This window comes from Ceratotherium simum, chromosome 16 (genome assembly GCF_057802395.1).
Source record: "Ceratotherium simum simum isolate JZ-2026a chromosome 16, ASM5780239v1, whole genome shotgun sequence".
Taxonomy (NCBI): Eukaryota; Metazoa; Chordata; class Mammalia; order Perissodactyla; family Rhinocerotidae; genus Ceratotherium; species Ceratotherium simum.
Window position 1 is genome coordinate 2372444 of NC_141915.1, and position 16462 is coordinate 2388905.

At 56.9% G+C, this 16462-nt stretch overlaps 1 protein-coding gene across 1 annotated transcript in view; it reads left to right on the forward strand.

Annotated features, from left to right (window-relative positions):
* Nucleotides 1–3080: 3080 nt before the first annotated feature.
* The window catches only part of LRRC75A (leucine rich repeat containing 75A), a 45086-nt gene continuing 31704 nt past the window's right edge, over nucleotides 3081–16462 (forward strand). The window contains exon 1 of the mRNA XM_004433407.3: nucleotides 3081–3459. Within this exon, the coding sequence (XP_004433464.2) occupies nucleotides 3208–3459 (252 nt within the window). The 5' untranslated portion in view covers nucleotides 3081–3207. The remainder of the gene's footprint in view (nucleotides 3460–16462) is intronic.

Sequence of the window (16462 nt, forward strand, 5' to 3'; positions counted from 1 at the left end):
CCTCAGCAATCTGGACTTGTTGACCAGATGCAGATACTGAGGGAGACCAGAGTGCACAACGACTCCAGGGTTTCTGGCCTGCTGTTACTAACAGAAAGCAGGGACAGGAGTAGGCAGGTTGGGAAGAAGGCCTGGAAGAGGATGCACTCATTTCTTGGGTATGACGTGCCCACTGTTGGAAGAGCTCATCCTCCACGGGTCTCTTCACATCTTGCTGTGTATGCCAAGAATGCAAGACTCTGACCACTTTTTACCTGGGCCACTTCTCGGTGTTGTGTTTGTAGTGAGCAACCTTGAGGGATGAGGTATTGTTTCTCTCCACGCTTGCTTACTGCTTTTGATATAAGCAGTCGATTCCCAAGGTCGGTGTTCCTCAGCTGTGATGCAAACCCACTGCATGTGGAGCATCCATCTGGGCCCATCACACTGCCCCTGTGGGACTCAGAGGCAAAGGGAACTCATGCAAATACGCTGGTGCTCATGCTATGCGCTGTGCGTGCCTGGGTAATAAAGTCCTACGTCTCTGACCCAGGAGTCTCATGTCTTCTGTCAGCATCCATGAATCAGTGACAGGTTAACTTACTAGCCTATGAGATGGAAAGAGAGACTTGGAGTCATCAGTGTGTGCATGGTGGGTAATGACTGGGAAGAGGTCTGGGGCCGCACCCTGGGTAACATCAACAAGTACAGGATGGGGGTAAGGAAAGGAGCTCCCAGAGGACCTCACAAAAGAAACCTAGAGGAGAACATTTCCCTACAAGCCAAGGGAGTAGAGTTCCAACCAAAACAGAGTAGGCAACAGGATCAGATGCTGCTTAAAAGTCAAATAATATAAAGACTGAAAGTGGCCACTGAATTTAGCAACTAAGTCACTGGCAAGAGACATTTCAATGACATGGTGTGGCCAGAGCCAAACTGGAGTGGGTGACAAATGAATGGAGGTAAAGAAGGTGTGAAAATCAATATAAGGTATTTCCAAAAAGCTTAGCTGAAAAGAAAAGAGAGAGGTGGGGCATAGGTCACCAGAGGGGATAGGAGCAGATGCAAGTTTTCTTTCTAAATAGATGGAGGAGATTTGAGCAGATTACATACTGAAGAGAATAAGCCAAAAAGAGGGTAAAGTGGGGGGGGGAAAAAGAGCAAGGAGAAGACGGATGGAATCAGAGCTCTGAAGACGAGGAAAGGGATGACCTTCAGATCCCAGGTGAGGGACTGGCCTGGGCCTTCTTTCACTGAGATGGCCTTTGCCTCAGCCACACACCCTCAAGCAGGCCAACCTGCCAGCTTGGGTTGTGGTCTGCCTTCAGGTGGGTGAAGCCCACTGTCCCTAGGGAGGGGCCTGGTCAGCAAGTTTCCTGGTGGCCACCTTGCCTGGTAGTCTTGCAGACCAGAGGTGAGAGGCACTGAAGTATTTCCCAGCCTCAGTTCTCTGGAGATGCCAACAGGTGTGTTCTACACACAAAGGGTCCCGGATAGTCTGGAAGGTGTTGCTCTGAGCCCTGTGAAGCCAGCTTGCAGGAAGACTGAGTGTTCTTTGCCAGCAGAGATGGGCATTTGGGAGTGGGGAGTCCAAAGGGAAGAGAAAGCCTGCTGGGGAGACACAGGGCCTCCTTCTCCTGGTACTCGGGTTGACGGAGAAAACACCTACGGGAAGACCCAATGATCATTCACAATGTAGGAAAAGGAGCTGTCCTTTGGGGAACAGCTGTACTCTGCTTGGAGTTTCTGTATCCCCCTCATCTCGCTCTCCCAGTTCCTGACACAGTGTTCTCGTCCCCACATGACAGAGGAAGCAGCTGAGGACTCGCCTGATGCTCAGGGCTCAGTACACGGTCGGCTCCAGCTCTTTATGATTTGGGATCTGGCTCTCCTGCCCCTGCAGCCCGCACTGTCCTTTCCCCCTAAAGGCACCCAGGGCCTGGGTCAGAGGCCAGTGCACACAACTGCTGCCCCTCCCGCAGCCCTGCAGCTGAGACCAGAGCAGCTGCCCCAGCCTACCAGGGTGGTCTGTGGTCTGTGACAGGAAAGGTCCCCCAAGTGCCTTAGCCTTCTCTCTCGGGCCCAGGTTGGCTTTCCAAGCACCATCAGACCCCAGGGGGTCTGGTCCCTGATGGCCAGGGAGGGAGGGGGCCAGTAGGAGTGTGCATTTGGGCCTATTCGCAGGCATGCCTCTGCTTTTCTGTACCGAGATTACCCCCAGGAACCTTCTCCAGAGGTGTGAGAGGGAGAACAAGAGAAGACAGCAGTTCTTTACCTTGACGTCCAGACCGTTTGAGAGACTGACGGAATCAAGGGACTCTTTCCATAAAAGGGCACACACACAACACACAACCTTGCACGTAGTTCCCGGGTTCACATACCAACCAGCACCGCCAGCACCTGCCTCCCCGCAGGCCAAGCGTCAAAGGACTGTAATCAGCCGAGAGGCTGGGTAAAACTGCTGATTCCCACGCCCCACCGCGGAAATTCTCACTCAGTGGGTCTGGGGCGAGGCCCGGGAGTCTGCGTTTTTAACCAACGCCTCAGGTGACTTGGGCGCTGATGCTTAGCGGAGCCCACTTTGAGAAACCCCGACTCTGGGACTGAGAGACTCCCGCCCCGCCATGCTCCAAACTTCCCCCATCCGGCCGGGCGCACGGGCCTCACCCTCGCGCGCGATCGTGGAAGCATCTGGGGAACGTGGTGGGGACCGACAGCGAGGGCCCCTGGGGCCTGCCTGTCAGCCCCTGTCGCCACCGTGCCACGGCCCCGAGAGGCGCAGCGCGGCGGCCGGCAGGGGGCGCGGCGGTAGGGACGACGCCGGAAGGGGGCGCCCAGCAGCCCCTGGCCCGGAGCGGAGGGGCGGGAAGGAGGCGGGAGGGGAGGGCAGAGAAGGGAGGGAAGGAAGGAGCGAGGCGCGCGGCAGCGGCGCGGAGGCCCGGCGCGGGCGCAGGGGCGGGAGCGGGAGCCCGAGCCGGGGGCGGGGCGGCCGGGGCGGGGCCGCGGGCTGGCGGCGAGCGCCGGGGGAGCGCGCCCGGGGAGCGCGGAGGGAGGAGCGAGGGGAGCGCGGGCAGCTGCCCGCTCCGGCCCCCGCGCCGCCCGCGCGCAACAGTTCCCCCAAAGTTGCAGCCCGGGAGGCGGGCGCGCCCGGGCAGCCGAGGGGCGGGCAGCCGGCCGGGGACGCGGCGTCGCGGCCCAGCGCGGACGGTGCCAGCGGGCAGCGGCGGCATGGGCACCCGGCAGACCAAGGGCAGTCTGGCGGAGAGAGCCAGCCCCGGCGCGGCGCCGGGCCCCCGCCGCGAACGGCCCGACTTCTGGGCGTCGCTGCTGCTGCGCGCCGGGGACAAGGCGGGGCGCGCGGGCGCCGGCGCGGGGCTGCCCCCCTACCACCGGCGCGTCGGCATGGTCCAGGAGCTGCTGCGGATGGTGCGCCAGGGCCGGCGGGAGGAGGCGGGGACGCTGCTGCAGCACCTGCGCCAGGTGAGCGCGGGGAGGGTGCGCGGGGGGCGCGCCTGCCTTGGGAGCGCCCCGCCTCTTCCCGAGGAGCCCAGGGACCGCCGAGGGGCACCGCCCAGAGCCCCCTCTCGCGTGGATGGAGCCTTGTCTGGCAGCAAGTGCCCTGGCGCTCCGGCTGAATTTAAGGGCCTCAGGGCAGAGCGGAGGACGGCTAGCCGGGTGAGGCCCGGGTGAGGGAGACCTGTTGGAATAATGTCCCCGCTGTCTCCCTCGCAGGCAGAGAAGGAGGCTGGTCCCGGGGATAGTTGGTGGGCGAGATGCAGGGAGGGATGCTTGGTCTCGGTCAGGGTGCCGTTCTTCCTCTCTTCCCGTTGATAGTCACCCCTGCCAAGGGTCCTCAAGGAATGCGCAGTTGTCAGCTTGAACCCGGCTTCCTCAGGGGAGGTCCAAGGGCACAGCCCTAGGGCTGGTAAGTGCCAGTCCCTAGGTCTTTTGCCCACGTGGGAGGCATCCTGGATTGCGGTTCAGGTGGGAGACAGTGTTTCATCTCCCCTGACTAACTTTGACAGGTGCTCAGCCATGAGCCCCTGCTGTGCAGTGGAGAGAGGGAGAGGGGAGCTAGATGTGGTTTCCTGTGTGACTGCCCGGCTGGCAGGACCTTCAGGAGGCTGCCAGCACTCTGCCTTCGGCCCGTTCTGTCCCTATCCCACTGGTTAGGTATTGACTTTGCAGATGTGGCTGGTCCCCGCTGCTTTGGGGCTGCCCTGGGGCTGACGCTGTCATCCACCTCTCTTTGGCTTGTTTTCCTTCCTCGCTGTCTTTTGAGGGAGGGAGTGGCCTGTTCCATGCATTATGTTGAATAGGAGAGGCAGGAGGGTGCAAAGCTGCCCTTCTGCATTACCAAACAAGGTGTCTTGGCCCAGCTTTAGGGGGTAGCCAAGGGCAGGCCCCATATTCTCGTTAGATTGACACCATTAGTGGTGGAGTCGGCTGCGGATGGGGGAGGGGGAATCTCAGGTGGCCTTTCTAAAGTTTTCCCATCACTGATGAAAGAGGCTGTGGGAGCGCCTTCCTGGGAGGAGCTTCCAAAATCTAATCAGACGCACATCCCTCCTGGATTCTGTAGCAACCCCTCCCCACTTGACATCTGGTGTGCTGTTACCCTGGAGCGTGTGTTCCCAAGGTGTGCACTGGCCAGGGAGAGGGAAGCATAGACTTGAGAACTTGGGAAGACTGGGGCTTCTGCTTGCCTCTGCTTTTCCAAACAACATCCAGAATGATGCCTGAAATGCCACTGGATCCCCAGTGGCTTTTCTGACTTGAATCTTCAAAGAAAGGTGACGTTACACACCACCCAACTTTAGCAGTGTATATTTCTTTGTCTTTCAAAAATTGGAAACCAGTGTATGGCCTCTGTGGAAACTCTTTTGCTTTCAAACAGAATAATGGATTTTCCAGACCATCATATCCCCTTTGCACCAGACAGTAAGAAGGTTTTACTGATCATGTGCTATTCCCCCAGCACCAGGGTGGGTGCTTCGGGGGATGCAGAAGAGTAGAGCGGGCTGACAGGTAGGGGTCAAGACAAGCCCTCCTTGGAGGGTGAAAAAACAAAGTGAAGCCAGAATTCTTAAGGGCCAGTTGGGTGGGGCCTGCAGGAGGAGGCAGACACCTTGGGCTCCTTAGTCCCTCTGGGGCTGAGTGTGATTCCACATCTCAGGAAGCCGAGTTTCTCCCTCATTTTTGGAGAGTAGATAAGCCCCTATGGCTCCCACAGGGTCTCTCAGACAGGGAGCATTTCCTGAGAAATGTCAGTCTTGTTGGTGTCTTGACGCCCTTCTTAGTGGCAGGACTGGGAGTGCTGCTGGGGGCAGGAGGGGGTTAATCAGACTTTCCCCTTCTCTCTGAAAGCAGCAGAATAGCTTGCCCTCCAGCTCCGGGGTAGTGTGTCGGCCTCCCTTAACCTCTGGCTGGTGGGTGAGGTCTGTGGGCCTCTCTAGAGCCAAGGATGGGCCTGCTCAAGGGGCCTAGAGAGCTGCCCTGTGTTGCTTGGAACGTACAGATCAAGGCCCCTACAGGAAATGGTTGTGGGCCCTGGGCCGTGTGTGAGGAGAACACTGGGTGTCCAAATGTCCATGAGAAACAGGCGGTGTTCTAGGACCCTGAGGCTGTTCAGAGGAATGTTGAGCTGGATCTGTGCTGTGCACTGAAGTGGCTCCTTCTCCCAAATTGTGTTTTCCTTTCTAGTTTCCTTCTCTAGTCTGGAGGTGGTGATGTTCAGAAAGGGAATGAGCAGTCACTGAGAGACAGGAAAACACCCAGGGCGTCACCAGGGGTCAGACAGGGAGAGCCTCTCTTTCAGCAACGCAGCAGGCAGAGACGGGTGTATGCAGAGCCCAGGTGCTCAGTCCTGCTGGGAGGTTGTCCAGGATCCGCGAGGTGGGCGTCAATGAACAAGGACAGACTGAGAGTAATAGCAGCCAGGAGAGTAACAGCCACCCCCATTTGCATGTCACTGTCTCCTGTGTTGGATAATGTGTGTTTGGCTGCCGGATTTGTGTGTGTCCAGAGCCCTGGGTTGGAGGGGACTTGAGATACTCAGTCCCTGTGGTTCTTAACCTCCTTGAGTCCTTGAGCTTTTTGTGGCCACAAAAGAGCCCTAGACACTATTCCCAAACAAATGCACCAACATGCACAATGTTGCAAGAATTTCAGAGGGTTCACAGACCCCAAGAAGAGAATATGTTCCAGTCTGGTACCGTGCCTCTCCCCCTGCTCTGTGACGTGCTACAGGCTCGGGATATAGAAACAGGGACTCTGGGACCATGTGTGGCAATTCATGGTGGCTGCTGGTGCGGCTTCTTCTGAATGCCCTTCTTTCTCATCTAAGATTTGGGGGGTGGTTTCCTTGATTGGAGACTCTCCTGCCTGTCTGTGCTTGTCACTTGCTGGAGAGGTATCTGGAGGCCTCCTAATGTTAATGATCCTCAGCTGCAGCCAGAGGTGCAGGCGGGATGCCAGGAAGCTGCCTTAAAGGAGCAGAGAGCAATCTCCTTCCGTTTAGGAGCAGTGTAATCATGAGAAGAGCCTGGGGCCAGCAGTCAGCTGTGGCGGCTTGCCTTCTGGTCTTCAGTCTGCTTTGACCTTGGACCCGGAAGATAACCTCTGAGTTGTGTTTCCGCATTTCCCAAAGGGTATCTGGGATACTGAGCAGAGCAAATGCTACAAAGTATGAGAAATTGCGTTGGCTCTGCAATCAAGACACTTTCTCACAGTGACGATGATAAGAAACAGGAGGATCTGCTCTACTTTGGGTCTGGCCAGGCGATGGGTAGGGTCTTGATATCCTTTCTCAGGCTGGGCCCAGGATTTTTTTTTTTTTTTTTTTGAGGAAGACTAGCCCTGAGCTAACATCTGTCGCCAATACTCCTCTTTTTTGCTGAGGAAGACTGGCCCTGGGCTAACATCCATGCCCATCTTCCTCTACTTTATATGGGATGCCACCACAGCATGGCTTGGCAAGTGGTGCATCAGTGCGCGCCAGGGATCTGAACCTTGGAACCCCAGGCCGCAGAAGCTAAGCACGCGCACTTAACTGCTGCGCCACTGGGCTGGCCCCTGGGCCCAGGATTTTTGGGATTCTGTCTACCTGCCCAGGGCTCAGTCTGGATCAAAAGCTCACTGCCAGTTCAGGAGCAGTCTGGGGCAGTGCTCATGGGGATAAAAGATGCCAGCTATGGATAGAAGAAGCCACTCTCCCCTTCCCTGGTCCCCATTCCTACAGGCCTCACCCTTCCCCAGATGTCTCTCCCTAAGTCTTGGGGTCAGGTTTGCCATCTTTAAGGAGCCCTGGGGAAGAAGTAACATTTAGTCATGGAGAGAGGGCAAGTGCCAGGCTACATGGAGGGTGGGGTGTCAACTCCTCAGCCCAGCGGTTTCTCTAAGTCCCAAAAATCCCAGACTGGGTTGTCAGCCAACTTCATGGAGCACCAGAATAAGGGATCAGTTTCCCTGCGATACATCAGGCTGAAGTGGCCCAGCCTCCCTACCTTCCCATAAGGAAAGTCTGAGCAGGTTGGTTTACTGCCACTCAATATGGTGCAGCCCTTTTGTGCAGAGCTGTTCCAATGTTACCCTGCTGAGCCCCACCCAATGGTGTGGCTTGGGCATGGACTTCTGGTTCCGTCAGCTGTGGCCAGCGTGGCAGGGCTGGCTTTACACCTGGGAGCATGAGCCACATCAGCTAAAGCAAAAAATAACCCTCTGGGACCTAGGATGACTTGCCTCCCAAGGAGGGCTGGATGGATAATGGACAAGCACTTGGAGGCTCCCTGGGGACCTGGAGACTGGACAGTTCTTTCCTACCCAGAGACAGAAAGATGAGCAGAATGGCCTTTGAAAGTCACCTTTTTCCTCTAACAGCCCACCTAAGAAAATCTCTTCAGGCGAGCAGGTTGCAAAGTCACCAGACACTGAGTAGGGATTTCCCGCACCCTTGGCCCTGATCGTCTTCTTCCTCCACCTGGAATGCATTTCCTTATTTCCACGGAATGCTCCTTACCTTTCCAAGGCCACCCTCCTGGCCGTGTCAGCCCATGCCTCTGAGATCCAGTTGCCTGTTAGGGACCGCCACACTGGGTGGCATTTAATCATCTGTACACAGTTTTTCCTCTGATGTCTATTTCGTTTGTCAGACCAAGTCATATCCTTCCTGAGGGTGGAGACCCCACCACCACCATTGTCCCTGGCATGGTATTGAACACCCACAGGCCTGCAACAATCTTTAGTGAGTCTGTGTGCTGTGAAGATGTGCATCTGTCACCGCTGGCACTGTGTGTCCTCAGAAAGCACTTGGATCCTGGCTGCGGCTGTGCATCTGGGGGCTTATTTACCAAGGTTGCCAGTACTGTCATGAGATCTGGCGAGTTTGCTTTCAGTGTGGTTGGATTCCTGGGAACCATGTCCCCGGGGCTTGGCTGTTCCTGGCAGCCTGCCAGTTGGTGGTGTTCTTGGAGAGAAGAGTGGCATGGTGCCCAGCCTCTGTGGGCACCAGGGGATCCCATCCGGCAGGTGCAGTCTGGGGCCTCTGCTGAGGTGGCGGGAGGGGAGCAGAGCCTGATGGGAGAGCCTGGCCTCCGCATTCCTGATCTGCTGCTTGTGCTGAATCATGTTTGTTCCATCCACAGTGAGAAACCTTCCTTTTTAAAATCCGCCGCTCTCTGACTGGGCTGGGCACAGGTATTTCCAGTGATAAAGATGCAGAAGGAATCCGATGCCAGGGCCTGCTTTGCTGGTTTCCAAGGTCGGGGACATGGCAGCCTCTGTGTGGCCAGGCATGACTGCAGGGCCTGGGGCTGGGCCAGCTATCCTGATTTCAGGTCTGGTGGGATGGGGGCCTTCTTTCTGGAACAAATGTCTGCCTCCTTAGAGATGACCAGAAACTGCTTTGCTGTCTCTATTCATCTCCTAATATACCCTGGGCGCCACCCATGGACCGCCCCCTTGGTGGAACCCCCCTTGGTGCACTGGTGCAGCCCCCTCTCCCCTTCCCCCAATGTCATTTCGTTTCCATGTGCACTTTTTTCGGGCAGAGGCCATATGATCGTATACTGGGCACAGCAGGTTTTCAGGAAATCCTTATCGAATGGGTTTTAAACTTCTCCTCAGGCACACTTCCCCCTGGCCACTGCCCTAGGTGTCTCTCTCAGGAGCCAGTGGGGTCTGGCTCGGACTTCTCCAGTCAAGCACGGGGGCAGGTCATCCTTCCAGTAACCCTCGGAGTTGGCACCATCACTCTTGCCCATTCTCAGGGTTCTAGCGACTGCTCTCTGCACCCACAACACCTCCTGCAGGTGAGACCCACCTTGCAGAAGGGTTATCCAGGTGATTAGGGTCTTTCTCTGGCTTCCCCAGCAGGATGCCCAAGGAATGGGGTCAACCTCGGAAGAGATCGCCTACCCAAAGTGGGGGTCTCAACCAGCCGTGTTCCCCTGCCACCCTCCCGCCAAGAGCAGTGCTGTGGGTGACTAGGAGAAAAATGGCACACCCCCTCTGTGCTCCATCCCCTAGCCCCTGCTGGCTGTATCATATTCTTTCTCATTAGGAGAAACTGGAGGGGTGGGAGAGGGGCCCAGTTGTCTAAAATGGCAGACTCAGTGGCTGTATCTTGGGCTCGCTGTCACTAAAAGAGTTGGCTGTTCTCATGAGAACAGTGACCTTGGCACGTGGAGCAGGGGCAGGGGGCCTGCTCTCCTCCCCACCCCACCCACCGGCCCTGAGCAGTGCCCACGTGGCTCTCTGGGAGCATTTCCCAGCTTTTTTTTTAACTTTTATTAGCTCAAACTCCTGGCTGCTGCAGCCATATGGAGTTCTGCCGACGGCTGCTGCTCAAAGAGATGTGGCATTTTGATGTTTCTAACTTTATCTTAATCAGGAGAGACGCAGGAGTCCAGCTGAGGGTGGAGAGTGTCAGTGTGTTTGCCTGCAGAGGTGCCTCACTTTGGGTCTGAGGTCCGTGCCCACCTCCAGAGCTGTCCCCACCCCTGCTCTGTCCTCCAGGTCCTTGACGGTCTTTCTGCCTGTCTCCCTCCCACTTCCTGCAGCTTCTCTTTGTGTCTGTGTGTTTCTCTCTCTGTCTCTCCCTTCCCTGGGTGAGAAGCAGACTTTTCTCGTTAGTCTGCCCGACCTCCGTCAGCTTCCCTCTGCACCCCTCAGCCTCCGCAGCAGGAAGAGGGGGCTCTGGGGCCCCTGAGAACTGGAAGGAGTTGGTGGTGGTCGAGAAAAGGTCCCGGCTCGTTTTGGTTGTCTAGTTGGTGCCCCGGCACCTGGGGCGGGATGGCAGGCACTGGAGACACCCCTCCCATCTGCATGTTGCTTTCTGGTCCATAAAGCTTGTTTTCATGTTTATCTTTCTCCTTGAATAGTCTTGTGAGGTCGGCAGGATACCGCTTCAAGAAAAAATGGTGGGTTTTTAAAAATATTATAAAAGCAGTGTATAATCATTGTAGGAAAATGAGAAAATACAGAGGAGCCAAAATAAGACAGTAGGAATTAATTCATCTGTTCCACCATGGAGGGCCTGTTCTTCCAGGCACTGGGGAGGCAGCAGGCAACCAAACAGGAAAAACAGTAGTAATAATTGTTCCCCTACCACATGGAGGGATTGTGAGCATCCAAGAGGCTTATGCGAGGGCTTGGCATGGCCCAGGGTAAGGATTCTGTGGTGGCGGTGGCTGTCTTTGCTGCAAACCAGGAGCCCTCAGTTCTGGTCCCAGCTCAGACCCCAACTTGCCCAGCTCTGTCCCTTCTCTGGCGTCAGTTTCCCCATCTGCAAAATGCAGGAGTGTGTGGTTGAGATGAACGCTGAGGTTCTCTGCCACTGCTCAGGTTCCACCGGACTCCTGTGGCTTCAGAAACATGAGTGATCATTCATTCCCATGTGTGGTCAGTTATTCCAGGCCCTGAGCTGGATTCACATTTGTGCCCTGAGGTCACTCCTTTCTCCGCTGCTGGGACGCAGGGAGAGGGGCTTCCAGAGGGAAGCAGACCCCTAGGTCCTGGGGCTGATCCACACTCAGCCCCACACTGGCTCTCCAGGCTGCAGACGCCAGCCTGCCTAGCTGACAGCAGTCCTAGCTAACCTACCCCTCATCTGACAGAGGAGGGTAGAAGGCCAAGTCACACAGCGTTGGGGGTAGAGGCCAGAGCAAGGAGCTTGTAGACTTTCATGTCGATCCAGGCTGCAGTGCGTGAGCAAAGAGCCTGCGTTGTCCCTTGAGCCGTGGGCCCTTCACCCAGGGTGTCAGGGAGGAGAACGAGGCCTGTCTCCAGCCTTGGGCAGGCCCTCCTGGGACCCACTGCTGGCCTGACTCGTCGTGGGCTCCCTCTCCTTCCCCTCCACCCTGGGGAGGCTGCCTGGGCCCCTCTCACATCTGCGTCTCCCCTCTCCCTCTCCCGAGGCCCACCCCACTTCGTGCTTCTCACCTGTCCACAGAGATCCAGACCTCCCAGCCCAGGCAGAGCCTCGGGGGTCTTTGTCCTCAGGGCAAGAATGCTGCCCTGTGCCTTCTGCTACCTGGCCATGCTAGTACTTGGTTCTTTCATTCGGCAGACAATTCTGGGCACCTGTGGGTGGATGGCACCGGTTGGAAGAAGGGGGAAAGTAGAGCCTGCCACCGTGCTCATTACTAGACGGGATCAGAGAGGCAGCCGGTGCTGTAGATGGGTGGTGAGTGATTGTAGAGCCAGACAGAGCCACTTGGATTCTGGCTCTGCCGTTGACTCTGGCCACAGATGCAGAGTAGCCAGGCTGGGCAGAGAGCTACAGGAGTGGCAGTGGGGGACAACAGTGGAGGGCATTCGCAGGTGCAAGGCACACAGCACACATGCTGGCTGCTGTGCAGACTCCTCCCCACGGGGCTCCTGAGTGGACACGGGCACTGGGCCTGGGAGCTGCGGGGAGCCAACCCTTCCCACTTCCTACTTGGGGCTTTGCCTCGCTTGAGCTGAATGGCCCCTCCTAGGTGCTCCGGCCTGCCCGTCTCCTGTCCACACCTCCTGCCTGCCCTCAGCCCAGGGTTCCCCCAGAGCACACCAGTGCCCTGCACGGAGCGCCGGCTCTCTCTGTGCCCATGCAGGACACCCCGCCCCCACCTCACAGCTGCTCTCCCTGTGGAGCCACCACCCACAGCTACAGGCTGCCCAAGGGGGCTTGCAGGACCGTCTCCCACTGAGGGCCACCAGGCAAGGGGTAGGACCCCAAGGAAGCCCTGCCCACTCAAGCACACCATCCATCTGCAGGGATCTGGGACTCGTGGCCTGGGAAGGCGGCAGCCTGGGACCCCAGCCCCTGCTGCCCTTACTTCTGTGCATGCAGTCACTGCCCCCAGTGCTCTGGGCTCAGGCCCCACAAAGAGGGGCAGGATTCCCTCCCATGGTGCTGGTGTAGACAGGGGCCAGGAGAGCCCACCCCACCCTGGACCTGGACCTGGACCTGTCTGGCCAGCACATGCTGTACCACAGTCAGCTGGTCCCAGCATACCTGGCAGCCCCTTGCCACCTCACACCCCTCTCCATGGCCTGGCTTGCCCCCTCTGCACTGGCCTCTGCCTTATCCGAGACCCGGCCCCCGGAGCCATGGGTGCATATCGAGGAGAGGGCTGTGTGTAGATCACAGCAGGGTTGGGGAGGAGGGGACAGGAGCTGCAGGTGCTGCTGGGGAGGGAGGGCTCTGGTCAGCTGGGTGTTGTGCAGGCTCCTGTGGTCCCAGAGGAATCCCAGCGGGGAACAAAACCTGTCTTTCTGATTTTCCCTCCTGGTAAATGGTCAGATGGGAATTGCTTGGCCCACTGCCCCAGGGGCCAGTACCTGTAGCTCAAATGCAGGACCAGGACAGGCATTTCTCTCTTCCTCTGCTGAATGCCAGGCTGCCTCACCCAGCCCGGCCTGTCCTAAGGATGACACCCAGCCTCAGACACCTGCTTGGGGCTGGCCATCCCTGGGAGTGTCCTCCTCCGTTGCACCTGCCAGGGCCCAGGTGTTGAAGCCTCAAGCTCCAGTATCCTGCAGTAAACTCAGCATGGCTGTGAGGTGTTTGCCAAGACTGGTTTATAATCTCTTAGTTAGGGCTCTAATGCCCTTCCTGTGGGATGTTACTTCCTCAGTAGGTACGTGAGAGAGCAAGGGCTACCGAGGAGGTGGGGGGAGCGGGGCCTCTGGGCCCACCTGTACCAGGTGCTGGGCTAGGCTTCAGGCTTTTTAATGGGCTGCCTGACCATATCATACATTGTGATCTCACTGGCCCACTCCTGGCTGTGGTCCTTGGTCCCGGCCAGCAGAGGATAGGCAGGGCTGGGGTTTGAGTGTCCTTAGAGGTCCAAGGGGCCTGGATCTGCCCCTTCTGCCTCCCGGGAGAAGTGCGAGGGAGGGAAAGGGGCTCCCTGGTTCCTTTTGGTGAGAAGCCTTCTGCAGTCAGAGCTGAGAAGCTCTAAGGCTGTGCACAGGGCCCGGAGAGGAGTCGTGGTCTGTGCAGGTCACACAGGACTAGAACCAGGTCCAGCCTCCCGAAGCCCTGTCTCACCCAATGACCCCTGGAGAAGCATCGGAAGTGAGGCCTCGGTCTGTCCCAGTGCGTAACTTGGTGCTTTCTGAGCTCCCTCAGGTGGGGCAGGTGGCTCAGGTCCCATCCTTAGGGGCACGATGAAGGAAGGGCTCTGGGAGTCCATACGTGGCGGAGAACGCCTGCCACCCCTTCTCTGTTGCATGACCTGGCAGGAGCAGGAGGTCAGGAGGGGCAGACCTCGGGAGAGCGGAAGGGTGGGTCGTCCCCCTGAGCACGTTCTCTCAGTAGCACTTTTTCAATAGTTTGTATTTTAAAGTAAGATGTTGAGACAGTGGTGGCTAAGGTGAACTAATGTTGGAGGAAGCAGAGAGCAGGACCATGACCTGAAGAGAACATGGTCCCAGGAAGGGGCATGTTTCATGAGTTCATTGACCCCACATTAGAGCTTGGCCACACCTTTGCTCCTGGCAGCCTAGGGAAACCAGGGACTTTGGAGGCGTGTAGACCATTCAGTGAGTGAGTCCGGGTGACCCAAATATGCCTTATCACCTCAGTTTCCTTCAGTGAGATGTAGGACAGCTCCTAGCCCATACAGTGCCTTTGTGAGAAATAGAAGATGACACCTTCTGGTTGGCAGAGCCAGAGTAAAGACTTGGTGAGTTCAGCCCTACCCAGACACCCTGTGCAATGCACGTCCTGCACAGCTGTACTTGGCAGCCTTGGTGAAAGTGCACAGGAGGGGCCGGCCCCGTGGCTTAGCAGTTGGGTGCGCGTGCTCTGCTGCTGGCGGCCTGGGTTCTGATCCCGGGCGCGCACGGACGCACCGCATCTCCGGCCATGCTGAGGCGGCGTCCCACATACAGCAACTAGAAGAATGTGCAACTATGACATACAACTATCTACTGGGGCTTTGGGGAGAAAAAGGGAAAAAAATGAGGAGGATTGGGAATAGATGTTAGCTCAGGGCTGGTCTTCCTCAGCAAAAAGAGGAGGATTGGCATGGATGTTAGCTCAGGGCTGATCTTCCTCACAAAAAAAAAAAAAAAAGTACACAGGAGATCAGAGTCTTTATCAGCTGAGGCCAGTCAGGAGCCTCATGCCTTCTCCCACTCAGCTCTTGGGGCATGGCCTTCCCAGATCATCCAAGGCAGGGAAGAGTGACATGTCAGCCAGAACATGCTTTCTGCCTCTGAGCTGGATGCTTGCCCTCTTCCTCCTGAATCAGGGAGCTAAAGCAATTGGACATCTTCTTCTAGAAGGTTCTGGCTTAATATTCCTGCCTCGCTAAAGGCATCAGACAGAATCAAAGACATCCTGAGTGGGTCTGGAGTCAGGCCCAGTCGGGAGCACCAGGGGACAGCAGGGGCATCGTGGTAGCCTTCCTTGCTGGGTTTCCCGGGGCTCCGGCCCCAATGTCCCAGGGATCCAGGAATTCCCCTCAGCTTCCCAGACTGTTTACATTCCTGCCTCTACCAGTTCTGGGGGACATAAGGTCTAAATGCTTCCCACCCCCTGTAAATAACGTCCACATCTCCGGACTAAATAATTCCATTCCATTTAATTTCTTCTAGGACATGCCAGTCTTCTGAACTTTTATTATTCTTCTCAACTGCAGACCTATGTTTTCACTTTTTTCTGGAGTTGTGGAATATCGGGGTAAAAGCACTTTTAGGCAAGATCCTTGCCCCTGGGGTTTCCAGACAGCTGCCAGCCCAGAGACCATCGGGCACAGAGGGGGCCGGTTCTTGCATACGGAAACTCAAACACAACAGGTTCCAGGCCGCCTGTTCCAAGAATTCCCATCTCTCCAGAAACCGCCTGCTGGTTGAGAAGCGGCCCAGTCAAGCAGGGTGAGAACAGTGGATACGTCTCAGAGAGGCTGGTCCACAAGCCAGGACCTAGAAGAAGGCACTCTGAAGGGTGTGGGGGACACGAGGGAGTGGAGGGATCAGGCCTGAAAAGAAGAGAGGGTATTGGGATGGAATTAGCAAAACTGTTTTAGAAAACTGGCGAGGGCTGGTCAGGAACCCAAAGGAGCAGGGCAGCTGGTTGGGGATGTGAGAGCAAAGCGCCCCGGCGTGTTCCCTCCGGGCTGTGCTCTTGAGGGAGGAGGCCCACGGAGTGAAATCCTGGAGGCAGAATCCGGGGACGCTGGGATGAAAAGCTCTGGGCCTTCACTGGGCCTTTGGCTGCCCTGTCACCTCTCCCACCTCCACCTCCACCACCCCCCCCACCGGGTCCTCCAAAGCTGTGGACAAACTCAGTGACCTCCTAGAAGCCCCTCCCTTCCCCGAGGACACTGCCCTCACCCCTTCCTTTGAAGCCTGTAAGTCTCACCGGTTTCTTCTTCTTGCTGCTGGTTGTGGCCCTGTTCCTTCCATCTACTGGGAGAATGAGGCCCCGAGGAGGAGCAGGGCCTTGAGATGGGGAAGATTCCACCTGCTGCAAAGTCCTCAGAGAGGGCATCTGTGGCTCCTTTCCTGGGCCAGCTCCTGCCCTCCCCACCGCCTGGAGGATGACATGCAGCTCCATAGTAACAGGCCACCGAGCTCACTGACTCTGGTTTGAAAGGTCTTGGGGAAATCGGCTGAGTGTGGAGATGCAGGCAAGGCCTTGCCTGCGGCCACGGATCCTGGGGGATCTCCTCCTCGCCACCCCCGCCCCCCCTGCACCACTGCCTTCCTGGAGTTGGGAGTGGGCTGGATTCCTCGTCCAGCGTGACTCATCTCTGCTCACCCAGATTCTTGGAGGCTCTGCTGGGCCTTGCCTCTGACCTAGAGATTTAAAGTGGTAAAGACCGTTCATTTGTTGTGAGGATTAATTTTGTGTCAACTTGGCTAGGCCATGGTACCCAGTTTTTGGTCAACATGAGTCTAGATGTCACTGCAAGGTATTTTTTAGATGAGATTAACATTTAAATCAGTGGACTTGGAGTAAAGCCGATGACCCTCCATAATGTGGGTGGGC